This window comes from Xyrauchen texanus, chromosome 2, assembly GCF_025860055.1.
Source record: "Xyrauchen texanus isolate HMW12.3.18 chromosome 2, RBS_HiC_50CHRs, whole genome shotgun sequence".
Lineage (NCBI taxonomy): Eukaryota > Metazoa > Chordata > Actinopteri > Cypriniformes > Catostomidae > Xyrauchen > Xyrauchen texanus.
This window is the reverse complement of record NC_068277.1, coordinates 46359557-46373853: the sequence shown is the minus strand read 5'-3', so window position 1 is coordinate 46373853 and position 14297 is coordinate 46359557. Positions and strand designations below refer to the sequence as shown.

The following is a 14297-nucleotide window of genomic DNA, read 5'->3' as shown; positions in this document are numbered from 1 at the left end:
CGCAACATAAATCCCCCCGCCCACAAACCCTGAAGTGACTTGGTTCAGCGGTGACTATGGTAATCAGAGAGAATGGAAAACTCCATGTAAATGAGAAACCCAAGAAATCTGTAAAATGCATGGGGGGGGTCACCTCCATTAAAGCTCCTTGGTAGCTGGAATATGACGGACAGTTTAGGATGAGCTCCCACCCCTGCTGGTTTGTAAACATGCATATCTCAGCAACAACAGCCGGAGTAAAAAACAGCATGAAAGTCCTTTTTGAAAAATTTCTCGCAACATTATATTGGAGATTGACCGCACAGCTTGACGCACGCTACCCATGTCAATACCAAATGGATGGCTAGGCTTCAGTGGGAGAGGTTTTGAATCAATGGCAGAGTACAAGGGATAGGAAACAGAGTCAGGGAAGCATTTACGCTTTGGAACCTGTGCGAGAATGGCTAGCCATTCCCAAAATAATAAGAGTAACTGTGTTTGTGTTACTGTGAGTATCAGTCATATGAGAAATAGAAACAAACAATACATACACATTCATATATATACCCAGTTGATGGTCTTGGCTGGGGATCAGGTTCCATATCATCCTACATCTCTTGTAGTCCGGGTCTTCCCGCAGTGGTTTCTGGTCCTGCAGATCTTTCTCCTGTGTGTTCATGCCCTCAAAAGCAGGGTGCCATAGTCTATCCATCTCTACAACAGAAAAATTTACACAGTTGGTACCAAACAGTGTGCGCTTCACAAATCCATACACTGAATAGTCACCAAAGGCTTGCAGACTAACCATAAGGTCCAACTGCAGACAGCCCTCTCACACATTCCTCGTGAACAGGAAGCTACACACAATCTAAAATCATGTCTGTGTGATGGATGGGTAAAACTAAAAAGAGGCTAGCCAATGACTGTAATGTTTTTTTTTTCCCAGAAAAAAAACTAGCTAGCCCTACTACAAATAAATGCTTTGTAACTAAAAACTTTGTAACTATCTTCCACAAGTGACAAAATTGGCCAAAACAGTTATTGATATTAAACTAAAAATGTACATAGTATTGCTAGCTAATGTTTATTTAGCAAGACTCACCGAAATTTGCTTAAAAATAGAGGCTAGCTGCCTGTCTAATGAACACCTATGCTCATGTTATTTTTTCCAGAAATAACTAGCATTACTCCTACAAATAAATGCTTCGAAACTAAAACATTTTGACTTTCAATAGACAATATTGAAAACACATGTTAACTTACCTTGAAAGACTCACCTCTGTTTTCAATTTGAAGCAGTAAGTCCAACACTGGAGGTAATCTCCCAGGATCTGGCAGTTTTCAGAAATAAAATCGGTGATTGCACCGCAAAGATACCGAGACAGGAACCATGGGAATAATTGTTAGCAAATTTGAACACTCCAGTTGAAAAGGGTTAAAAACTTGTATATTTACTTTACATTCTAATGAAATGCAAGCATGCTTATATGTTAAATTATATACATACATACATACATACATACATATGTATGTATATATATATATATATATATATATATATATATATATATATATATGACTAAATTCAGCCATAAAACTCTATGTGGCACAAGCTGGTAGGTTGTTATCTGTTAGCAACTGGGGACATGTGACATGTTAAGCCACATGGTGTAAACTGATTCGTCCATTGACTTGCAATCGGGTAGCCTATCAACTTGCGTCTCTCTCTCTTGGTTAACATTTAAATTGTTGTTTTGCAAATAATATATATATATATATATATATAGTAGGAAATTAGCAACTTTGTGGCAGGGTATATTTACAACTACAAGCATTCATCACCAATAATATGAAAGAAATGTTATGTAAATTTGTTTAGGAATCTTGGTAGGATAAATGACAAATTATCAGATTATAAATCTGATTAAATATTCTCCACCATTAAATATGTAATAGAGTAGGCTTTTTGTATCTGCTCACAATTTATAAATCAGGAATTTTAGCTCAAGGTGGTAATTATAATTAATTCAGGGAAAATTGAAATAATTAAAGTGTACGTCTGCTCACTCTGCCACATTGTTGATATGACACATCTTTTAACTCCTTTAGAGTAATAATATTCTCATGACCATCAAAAATAATATCACAAATATGTTGAAATATTGTTCGAGCATGGAGCATAGACTTTAAGAATCAATCGTCGAGATTATCAAAATATACCACAGTCAAATCCTCTTTGAATACAAAAAATACTTTATTTATAATTTACAACGTCAACTAACTAACTAACACACATAGACAAACATAAAACAGGTTGGTTAGTGAGCTTTGGAAAAAAAATGAATGGAAGTGATCTGAAACAGATCTGTTACAGATCTGGTGGTGCTAAAGTCTGGAGGTGCTCGACCATGCCCCCGCCGCCACAGTGTACTTGCATTTTGTTGCATTTCTTGTGTTGCTTTGGCTCTTTGGCTGGGACCGTAGAAAGTTCTAGTTTCAATGGTCTGATGCTGGATAGTTTGGTGCTGGAATGATAAGGCAGGGCTTTGAAGTGAGGCTTTTCACAAGGGAGACTCACGACTCCCCATCATGTGTGAGTTGTAGCGCAGAGAAGAGAACTCCTCTCAGAACTTTGCATTCTGAGCTTTTCTGACTCTACAACTCTACATTTTGCGGAAACTGGGCAGAGGGGTGCCAAAGTGATGCCAGCCGAAGAAGGGCTAAGAGAAGAGTGAGAGCGTTCGTCCTAAGTGGGGAAGTTTTGTTGAGTTAAGTTTGGCTGCACCCCAAAGGTGTCTTTAGCCAATCAGAAGTGTCTTTATGATGTCACATGATCACCTCTTTCCCACCTTTTTCATAGTTGATTTACAATCATTTGTGTAAAGGCCTCTTAAAATTCCCACTCAAAATTACAAGTTTTAAACATACATTTTTTAACTGAAGTAAAACAAATTTTGACAACAAAATGAATTCACCCATTGCTCTCCTCATGTAAAGGCAAACACGTACAAACCAGACACTTGAACTTTCTTATTAACTTAAAGTTCTAATACCTTCAAACTCAGTGCCTCTTTGCTTGACATAATGGGAAAATCAAAAGAAATCAACCAAGATCTCAGAAAAAACATTTGTGGACATCCATAATCTGGATCATCCTTGGGAGCAATTTACAAATGCCTGAAGGTACCACATTTATCTGTACAAACAATAGTACACAAATGTGTACCACGCAGCCATCATAAAGGAGATGCATTCTGTCTCCAAGAGATGAGCGTAATTTGGTGCAAAATGTGCAAATCAATCCCAGAACAACAGCAAATGACCATGTGAAGATGCTGGAGGAATAATTTTGACAAGTATCTACAGTATATCCACAGTTAAATGAGTCATATGTCGAAATAACTTGAAAGGCTGCTCAGCAAGGAAAAAGTCATTGCTCCAAAACCACCATAAAAAATACAGACTACAATTTGCAAGTTCACATGGGGACAAAGATATTACTTTTTGGAGAAATGTCCTGTGGTCTGATGAGACAAAATTTGAACTGTTTGGCCATAATGACCATCATTATGTTTGAAGGAAAAAGGATGAGGCTTGCAAGCCGAAGAACACCATCCCAACTGTGAAGCATGGGGTTGGAGGAACTGGTGCACTTCAAAATATAGATGGCATCATGAGGAAGGAAAATTATATGGATATATTGAAGCAACATCTCAAGATATCAGCCAGGAAGTTAAAGCTCAGTCACAAATGGTCTTTCAAATGGACAATGACCCCTAGCATACCTCCAAAGTTGTGGCAAAATGGCAAATTCAAGGTATTGAAGTGGTCGTCACAAATCCCTGACCTCAATCCGACAGCAAATTTGTGGGCAGACCTAAAAATGTGTGTGCGAGCAAGGAGGCCTACAAACTGACTCAGGTACACCAGTTCTGTCTCGAAGAATGGGCCAAAATTCCAGCAACTTATTGTGAGAAACTTGTGGAAGGCTACCCAAAATGTTTGAACCAAGTTACACTATTTAAAGGCAATGCTAACAAATACAAACAGTGGTGAAGTGTAAACTCCTTACCCACTGGGAATGTGAAAGCTGTAATACATCCTTCTCTCTACTAATATCTCTTATATATATATATATATATATAAGCAAGGTAAATTGAAGAAAAACATTTCACACAATTTTTTTTTTGCTAGATTTCACATTATAAAATAACAGAGATATTGTTCAATATGTGGATACTTTCTGGATGTCAAACATTAGTGGAATATGTGCACAGTTAATGCAATGAACTACCTCTGAGGTTACTCTACCTTAAGACCAGTTGGTTTGCTTTCACAAGAAAAGTGAAGTTAGTTCTGAGAAAAAGTGTGGCATTTTCTTTATTTTTTTACTAATGTAATTTGTTTTTGATATTTTGTATTTAAATTCAAGTCTCCTAATATGTCCAAATACGTTATGGGGCCATATAGTTTAACTTCTAGAAATGGCTTTGAGCTATACATTTTCAAATGCCCATGGGAATGAGAGTGGGCTTGATCTGGGCTTGGATCAAATCCAGGTGTGAAGCTATTTCCAGCTGTCATGATGAGTCTCTTCTTCACACACAGCTCCTGATGGGTGCAGACAGAAACTGCTCACAGTAACATAACATGACCCACTGGAAAGTCTTGCTTACACTCAACTAGAGTATGTCATAGGAGACGGGTTACAATCCTAATTTTGTTGAGTCGAGTAGTTTCTAAACTTTAAAATACATCTTTCATCAGATTTTCAGTGGACAAAAAACAAGAGATGTGACAACATTTTGAATGGATTTGTCCCTCACAGTCAAATTAAATTTGCTCTCTTCTTTGACATACTGTATGTCCATTAATATTTTTACACAAGTGGAATGCTAATTCAAGCACAATTTTGCAATCTTACTTAAATGCACTTTATATACAAAAAGTGTAGGTTATGGATGTAACCGCCGTTCCCTGATGGAGGGAACGAGACGTTGTGTCGGAGAAGACACTAGGAGTCTCTCTTGAGCACCGAATATACCTCTGATCTATGAAAAAAGGCCAATGAGAAGTTGGCAGCCAGTATTTGCATACCCCGCCCCTGGACATACGGGTATAAAGGTGAGGAAATACTAGAGTTCATTCAGGATTTTTCTGAGGAGCCGGAAATGGTTCTGGCCACTACAGCGGTTCGGCTCAGCGACATGGCCGGGAAGACAAAACGTCTTGTTCCCTCCATCAGGGAACGGAGGTTACATCCATAACCTAGTCCATTTTAAATCACGCCATGCGCTGAGCCGTGTACGTGTTCTTTTGACACAGGAGTGGGCAGGTATTTTTTACGTGCCAAATGAGCGGCTGTGTCAGACTGCACGTACCCTTCCCCAATGCCCCAAAATGTCCTCAGATCCCAGGAGGGGAACAGGCTTGGCCGGGAGGGATTTAACCTCTGGGCGCCTCTTAGGAACCTGATGATTAAGTCGTGCTTACCAAGGGACTTGCTGTGTACTGCGTTGTGGTGAGCCGCGATAGACGCGACATACACCTTTAGGGTGGAAGGGGACAGCCTCCCCTCCAGCCTCTCTTGCAGGAATAAGAGCACTGACTTAACTGCGCACCTCTGTGGGTCTTCAGCCCGGGAAGAACACCAATCTGCGAACAAGCGCCACTTCAGGGCGTAGAGCTGCCTGGTAGAAGGGGCTCTGGCTTGGTTGATCGTGTCTACGACAGTAGGTGGTAGACCAGCTAGATCTTCCGCGTCCCGTCCAAGGACCAGACGTGAAGTTTCCAGAGATCTGGATGGGGATGCCAGAGCGTGCCCTGCCCCTGAGAAAGAAGGTCCTTCCTCAGGGGAATTTGCCAGAGAGGAGCTGTCGCGAGGAGTGCGAGGTCCGAGAACCAGGCCTGGGTGGGCAAATAGGGAGCCACTAGTGTGACTTGTTCCTCGTCCTCCCTGAACTTGCACAGCACCTGTGCAAGAAGGCTCACTGGGGGGAATGCATACTTGCATAGCACCGCGGGCCAGCTGTGTGCCAGTGCGTCTGCCCCAAGGGGAGCCTCTGTTCGGGCGTACCAGAGCGGGCAATAGGAGGTATTTCAGGAGGCAAACAGGTCTACCTGGGCTCTGCCGAATCGTTCCCAAATTAGCTGGACCGACTAGGGGTGAAGCCTCCACTCTCCACTGGGCAAGCGTTATCGTGACAGTGCATCCACTATCACATTGAGTTTGCCGGGGATGTGAGTGGCACGCAGCGACTGAGTCTAATGTCCATGCCGAGAAAGGAGATGCTCTGAACCGGAGTGAGCTTGCTCGTTTCTCGGTTGACCTGAAGCCCCAAGCGGCTGAGGTGCCTGAGCACCTGGTCTCTGTGAGTGCATAGTAACTCTCGGGAGTGGGCCAGTATGAGCCAGTCGTCAAGGTAATTGAGTATACGGATGCCGGCTTCTCGGAGCTGGGCAAGAGCTGCCTCTGCGACTTTTGAACGCGAACCGTAGGAAGGGTCGGTGTCGCGGCAGAATTGAGATGTGGAAGTACATGTCCTTCAGGTGCTGGACGCATATCAAGATACCCTTTGCATGAGCATTTTAAACGGGAGTTTGAGCAGCGCTCGATTGAAAACTTGCAGGTCCAAGATTGGTCGTAAACCACCGCCTTTCTTGGGTACAATGAAGTAAGGACAGTAGAAACCCTTCTTCATTTCTGTTGGAGGGACAGGCTGTATCGCGTCTTTGAGTAGAAGAGTAGCGATCTCCGCACGCAGGAGTTTGGCATGTTGGCCGTGCACTGTGGTAAAGCGGATGCCCGCGAAGGGGGGCGGGGGCCTGGCAAACTGAATTGCGTAACCGAGTCGGATGGTCCGGGCCAGCGTGACGGTTGGGAAGTGAGAGCCACGCATCCAATCTCTGTGCTAGGGGCACCAAAGGGACGAGTATTTTTGACGTACCCGGCGGGGCGGAGCAGCGGGGCGGAGCAGGTAGTATGCCGTTAGTAGGAGAAATTGCCTCTGTAATGCGCCATCAGTCCAACAGCATGCAGAGCATCAGAGGAATACAGGAACAGGTGTGTTTTTACGCGAACAGCGTGCACAACCATCGGCTCCGAAGAAATTTTCTGAATGAACTCTAGTTTTTCCTCGCCTTTATACCCGTATGTCCGGGGGCGGGGTATGCAAATACTGGCTGCCAACTTCTCATTGGCCTTTTTTCATAGATCAGAGGTATATTCAGTACTCAAGAGAGAGACCCCTAGTGTCGCTTCTCCGACACAACGTCGAAGAGAGTGAACACAAAAACTCACTAACTTACATAAAGTTTCCATCAAAATGGACATATTACAGGATACAATTTTGGCCATAGAGACAGATGAAGAGACATTCCCAGCTGCATGCAATACAGTGCCGTGATTGCACCATTCTTGAAGAATTCAGAACAACTTTTTGGTGTTCAACATTTGCTAAAAATACCCCTCCAATGTTTGTTGCCACATATGGTTCCTATGGTTTCCAAAATGAGAGGGTCACTAGTGAGTTCTATTCTAGAGAATCTTCCCTTGTAACTCTTGTCAATAGAGCTGAAAAGTCTCCTCCAATTTCCTCAAACATGCGCCTTCTTCTTTTGTGAGGTCTTCAATGAGATCCATGACACCCTAGCATTTGCCAAAAACTGTCCCAAAGGAAGGCTGACTCAGCCTGGGGACAGACTGAGCATGGAGTCCCTCTTAGTTGGTCTAACATCTCCCCTGAGGCAACCATTCAACCACCCACACTGTAGGGTAAGCATTACAATAAGAATAGTCCACACAGAAATCGATTGTCAAATTGTTTTTGAAGTTTCACAATTTGCCCACTATGAAGATGGCTGTGGCAACCTTCATCATAATGTGACATGCAAGCTGTGAACACAAAAATAAAGTACAGCAATGACCCATTACCAGGATGACAAAGACTTGCTTCATTCAGTAGTTTGAGTTATCGCCTTAGACTTTTTGACATGGCTTGTCAAATGGAGTTTGAGTGAACAGCCACTGGTAAGCACTAACCTCACTTAATGGCGAGGAGATGTGCTGATGACAGAAAACGTGATCATCCATTTTTCATGAGCTCTGCAGCACAGTTCTCTGCCGTATTAAAAATGGAGCTGCTTTTTCCCTCATTTGGAAACTCTGGGGTTCTTGTAGTTTAGTTCAAATTTCTAAGATTCTAATGCCATTTTGTATGTTTGTGTTTCTGACAGATATCTCTGCCGTGGAGTTCATGGAACGTCGTGGCAATCTGAAGAGCAGATACGAGCTGCTCGGAGACTTCTTGTCAGATATGCTGTCTGTGGGGGCAGAAGACATCAACATTTTTAGTCTGGTGGAGGTGCGGGACAAGACTCTGGATGTGAGGTTCGCCATACACAGTGCGCCGTTCCTCAGGGCTGAAAGAGTGCACGGATACCTCGCAGCTCATAAACAGAAAGTAAGGAGTGAATGTTAATATGGAAATAAAAATATCCCAACTTGTAACAAGCATATAACATTTTATTTATTTATTTTTATCTATGAACCCCTCCAAAAGCATGAGCTCTTCTACATGGTATAAATACAAGACAAAGTATACTGTAGATTACATTTTCTTTTACTCATTTGTTAAAATTGCAAGACCTAATGTATATTAACTCATCCCTCTTTGTACCTTTTTCAATCAAGCTTTAAGCTTTACGTGTAGTCATGACTAACTCTGGCCATTCTTTCATTTAGCTACGCATACAATCTACTCATTTCTTACAGTAGATAGATTATTTAAGGTAAAGGAGCTAAAATGTGAAATGGAAATATATTTAACAAACAAACATGCAAGGAGAGGGGAATATGTAGAACTTTTAAGAATGATAGATTTGACAATTCTGCAGAGTTCTGAGCATACAAATTCCGTCAGGGCCTGATCTGAGATGGTGAATAGGAGAGCTGATAGAAGCTAGGGGTTATTAATGATTGGAATGGTAATCCTGAAAAAAAATCTATCAATGTTCCTTTATTTTTCATTCACATTCATTCCCTTGTTCTCTCACTCTCATTTGCTTGATTCTCATGCAACTCATTCTATTACTCAGAGCTACAAAGTTAAGGTAGAGTTAATTACTGATGAACTCACTGATATGAAAAGTGAGTCATACGTCTCCATTAGTAATTGGAAAAATTCAATAACATGGAAAGAAAATGTTCCAAAAAATCTAATATTGTGTTTATAGTGTTCAGAGAGAGATCAGAGTTGGTCGGGTTGGAGAGAACAGCCACTGCATACTCATGCACTGATCTACATGCAACGTCTATTGTATCTGAATCTCATGTAACTTATTTTTTTTTCTTCTATTTTTGGCTGGTTTAAGACAAATTCACTGCACGTCAGTCTGCTAGATGTGTCAAGTAGGGTGTGTGATAATGGCTAACATTCAGAGAAAACAGAGATAGTCAGAGAGAACCGCAGGTGGGAGACTGACAGAAATAAGTCCCCTTGTGTCTGTAACATTTAAATGATCCTTAATACACTGCCATGATCTCCAACAGACCTCTCTCTTCCTCCTATTTTCTACCTCTCTCCCCTGCCACCAAATGTACACAAAATACGTTTTTCAGGCAACCTTTATTATTTTGTGCATGTTTGTGCATTTTAAACTTTAATCTTCACCGATTCACCAACGCTTGCACTAAGGTGTAAGACTTAGGGACCTTTCACATAAACTCGTTTTTGCATCCTTTAATATTTTTCAATTGTTTTCTTGGTAAAAGTTATAATAAGATTCTATTAACATTAGTTAATGCATTAAGAATCATTAACTAACAGTTAAAGATATTGTTTTTACTGCATTTATTAATCTTTGTTAATACTAGTTAATAAAAATATAATTGTTAATTGTTAGTTCATGTTAGTTCATAGTGCATTAACTAATTTTAACATATCCAACTTTTGATTTAAAAAATGTATTACTATATGTTGAAATTAGTGCTGTCAATCGATTAACATTTTTAACCAAATGAATTACATGGTATGCTGATTAATCAATCAAATTAGTCTCAATTAATCACATATGTAAATATTTGCTGAGAAAGCTGTCTTTAAGTGTGGTTTGTTCTCTAGTATAAATTGTACAATGCAGCAAGTTTCATGTGCTGCTCCCTGGAGAATACAGGTGGTAATTCATGCTTGAATTGCGCTGTTGGTTGGAATATGCCTGGGGTCATGATTTATTGTGTACATTTATTTTACGTAATTATTTATATAATAATCCATCCATCCATCTTCAACCGCTTATCCGAAGTTGGGTCGCGGTGGCAGCAGCTCAAGCAGGGGGCCTCAAACATCCCTATCCCGAGCCAAATTGACCAGCTCTAACTGGGGGACCCCGGGGCATTCCCAGGCCAGTGTGGAGATGTAATCTCTCCACATAGTCCTGGGTCTTCCCGAGGCCTCCTCCCAGCTGGACATGCCTGAAACACCTCCCTAGGGAGGCGACCAGGGGGCATCCTTACCAGATGCCCAAACGGATGACTGAGCTCCTCACCCTATCTCTAAGGGAGAAGCCCGCCACCCTTCTGAGGAAGCCCATTTCGGCTGCTTGTACTCGTGACCTAGTTCTTTCGGTCATGACCCAGCCTTCATGACCATAGGTGAGGGTAGGAACAAAAATTGACTGGTAGATCGAGAGCTTTGCCTTCCGGCTCAGCTCTCTTTTTGTGACAACGGAGCAATAGAGCGAGTGCAATGCTGCCCCTGCTGCCCGGATTCTCCGGCCAACCTCCCGCTCCATTGTCCGCTCACTCGTGAACAAGACCCCGAGGTACTTGAGCTCCTTCACTTGGGGCAATACCTCCTTCCCTACCCGGAGTACGCACTCCATCGGTTTCCTGCTGAGAATTATATAATTAATCGCACAGAATTAACATGTTAAATTGACAGCTCTAGTTGAAATTAACATCAACCGATATTTATAAATGCTGTAAAAGTATTGTTCATTGTAGTTCATGTTAATTTATGTTTTTAACTTATGTAACACATGGAATAGTGTTACCATTTTCATATGTATACGTGCGCTAGATGGATGTTTTTGACTGTTGTGCAGCATCTCTCTGTTTTTGCAAGTCTCCGTGTCAAGTTAAAAGAACTTCCAACCAGGGACTAAAAACTAAATGATTTCATTTCGGTTCGTTCTGAGCAAAAACTGTATTTTTACATTCTGGTTCAGAAGTTCCGCATCCTCCTTTCCAAAAGGTTACCAGTATGATGAGCAATGGACCAGATATCATTCCAAAAGCCTTGGTTATGGCAGGGCCCCTCTCTACTTGTCAGAGGAAAGATAAGTTGCCCTATTTTAATTGGATCGTGGTGGACCAACACAAACAAATGCCAAGCAGCTATAAGATAAACTCCTTGGACAACTGACAGATACCTTTTATAGGGCAGGAAGGAATGCCCCATACAATCCCCCATATTGAAGGAGACTATCCATTGGTCCAACATTTGTTCCTGCCAAAACCCATTGGCACATCTTGACTCTCAGCCTAAAGTTTAAGCTATAGAGGCCATAAGAATTCCTCAGGACTTACAGATACAGCACATTAAATAACTGCCCATGTGGCAGCAGTGGCTGAAACAAAAGTAGCCTCAAAGAAAGACAATTTCATCCATGCATATGTTTGAAATCCTTGAAATGGACACAAACTGCAACACATTCACTCCATGTTCACTCACAGAGCTGTTTATGTTAATTGCAGTTGATTGTTATCACAATAATTCATTGGAATTGACCTATGAACATATAAATGAATGTACTGTATAGGTGATAGCTCATGTTTGGTCTCTATAAATTCAGAATAATGGCTAGACCATTTTGAAAAGAGGTTTGGAAAATAAATAAAGCATGGGTAAAATTTTAGGGACACTGATCTAACCATGTACATTTAAGTCATGCAAATGACTTCCACACCAGGGTGGGCCATATTGTGGCTACATCTGATAACAACAGCTAACCACGTTGCTGGAATGGAAAGGCACCAGATTTCAATTCCCTAATGGACAGGCCTGTGTTCTGAGTTTCTGACCTGACAAGGAAGGTGACAACAGCACAATTAAGGTGGTAACTGGAGGACCCCAGCATGTACAGGCTTTGCCTAATCCTCACAGTTACTTCAGCATTTCAGCCCAGTCTGGAAATGAACCTGTGACAACTTCATCATCTGACCAGCTGCACGGCCAAGACTCCAAGGACCCTCTTGGTGCAACAGTAATTCAGCATCCTCCAGCACTTTGTGGCCATGTTTGTTGGAGTGCAATCCTGTACTCTTCCCACTGCATGCAGTTTACACAGCCAGTGTAAGACATCTCTGCTGCCGGACAGATCACTTGACTGTGTGGAACTTAAATATAACCTAAAAGAGGTTTTTCTTTTGACGTTGGCATTAGTTATAACTGCAGCTAAATGTCTAACTTCCTTAGATAATATGTATCTGAGGTCAGTTCATGACAAGTAGTAGTCAAATTATGTATTTAAGGATAAATATGTATTTATCCACTATCATTTACCAGAGACCCTAAGTAGTCTTTCCCCCAAGAATGTTGGCTAACATATCATATCATATCATACTTTTTATTGCTATATTCAACTAAAAAGCATTGAATTTATCCATTCTGTCTTTATTCCATTATATTCTATTACATATTGATTCAGTATTCTCTTATCTAGTTATTGGTTATTATTTGTTAGCACTGCTTTTTCATTCATTTGTAGCAATCAGTAGTTGTATTATTTACTCTTACTATCTTGTGTTAATAAAATTAATTTTATTATAATTGTGTCTTTCTTGTGTTGATGACCAGAGGCTCTAATAGTTCTCTTACGAGAGGTTCTCTCGTATTGCGTAAGCTAGCTTACGCTACGGGAAAGATTAATCTTTTCTGAGATATTGAAGCCAAAAAATTATCCTTAATTTTGTATCCATTGTCAGCGCAGTCGCGGCGGCTGCAGACCTTGGCCGGGCTAGCTAGCGAGCTCATTGGTTGCTCTGCGGCAACTGCTGCAGCCTATAGACGAGCTTGGGCGAACTCGCATCCAATGAAAGGCGTCTGCGCGCTCACTGCATCAAAGCCCGCCAAAAAGGGCGTGACTAGAGTGCATATAAGCGTAGTTCGTAGGCTGGAACCCTGATTTTCATCTCTTCAGCGAAGCTCTTCGTATCACTGAACCGGAAGCTGCGTCGCCGTTCGAGGGGCATCAAGCAAGCGCGGACAGCGCTCGAAGAAGCCGGCCGTCTTCGCCACCTTCAGCCGTCCTGCGAGCTACGCCATCCGGCGACGTATCCTTTTTAAAAGCAAGCTAGTTCTTAAAGAACTTCACAAAAGAGTATGAGCGTCTTTTTTAAGATGCCTCGCTCCACTTGCGCCTCATGCTGCGCTCCTCTCAGCACTGGAGACCGCCACATCATCTGAGCTCTCTGCCTGGGACTGGGGCATGCAGAGCTCACCCTCGCCGAAGGCGGATGCGATCTTTGCGAGGAGCTGCCGATGTCGACCCTGCGGGCTCGACTCGAAGCGCTCAGGACCGAAGCCGCCGCGCAGAAAAAAGCGCCGCTCTCAAAGGCTGCCGGAAACAGTGGTAGAAGCGATTGCCTCGCCGGAGCCCATCCCTCGAGCATCGCCTTCACCCTCCCCGCCCACCCGGGACGCGCAGTTGCCGCCCGGCGGCTGCTCTGCTGCCATCTCGGACGAAGAAGCGGAGGATAAGGGCTGTTCCATCATGGCTTCGGACAGCGAGGTGGTCAGGCTCACGCGCCTCCTCCTCGGCCCAGGAATCCAGCAGGACCCACGCCCGGTCGAAGGGAACTAACACGCCTCCTCACACAGGCCGTCGACCTCCTCGGGCTCGAGTGGTCACCGCCCCTTGAGCAGGCACCCAACAGACTTGACGGCTGCTTTCTACAGAGCCGCCGCCGCTCAGCACCCGCTACCGGGCGCTCCCTTCCTGCGGAACTCCACGCCGAGCTTTCCAAATCATGGAACGCGCCTTTCTCGGCCAGGGTCCGATCCCACGTCTCCACCTCTCTTGCTCGGTGGACGGCGCCACTGAGAAGGGCTACGCTTCCATCCCTCCAGTCGAGAATGCGGTAGCAGCACACCTTTGCCCGCCCTCCGCGAGATGGCGGTCTAAACCAGTGTTCCCGTCTAAGGCCTGCAGAACAACTTCTACCTGTGTTGGCCGCGCCTATTCCGCCGCCGGCCAAGCTGCATCTGCTCTGCACTCTATGGCCGCCCTACAGATCCTCCAAGCGGACATTCTGCGGG

General features: G+C 43.0%; 1 protein-coding gene across 1 annotated transcript in view; it reads left to right on the top strand.

Moving 5' to 3' along the window:
- The window catches only part of LOC127654782 (neural-cadherin-like), a 437028-nt gene that overhangs the window by 295827 nt on the left and 126904 nt on the right, over window positions 1–14297 (top strand). Inside the window, exon 21 of the mRNA XM_052142196.1 lies at window positions 8215–8441. Within this exon, the coding sequence (XP_051998156.1) occupies window positions 8215–8441 (227 nt within the window). The remainder of the gene's footprint in view (window positions 1–8214; window positions 8442–14297) is intronic.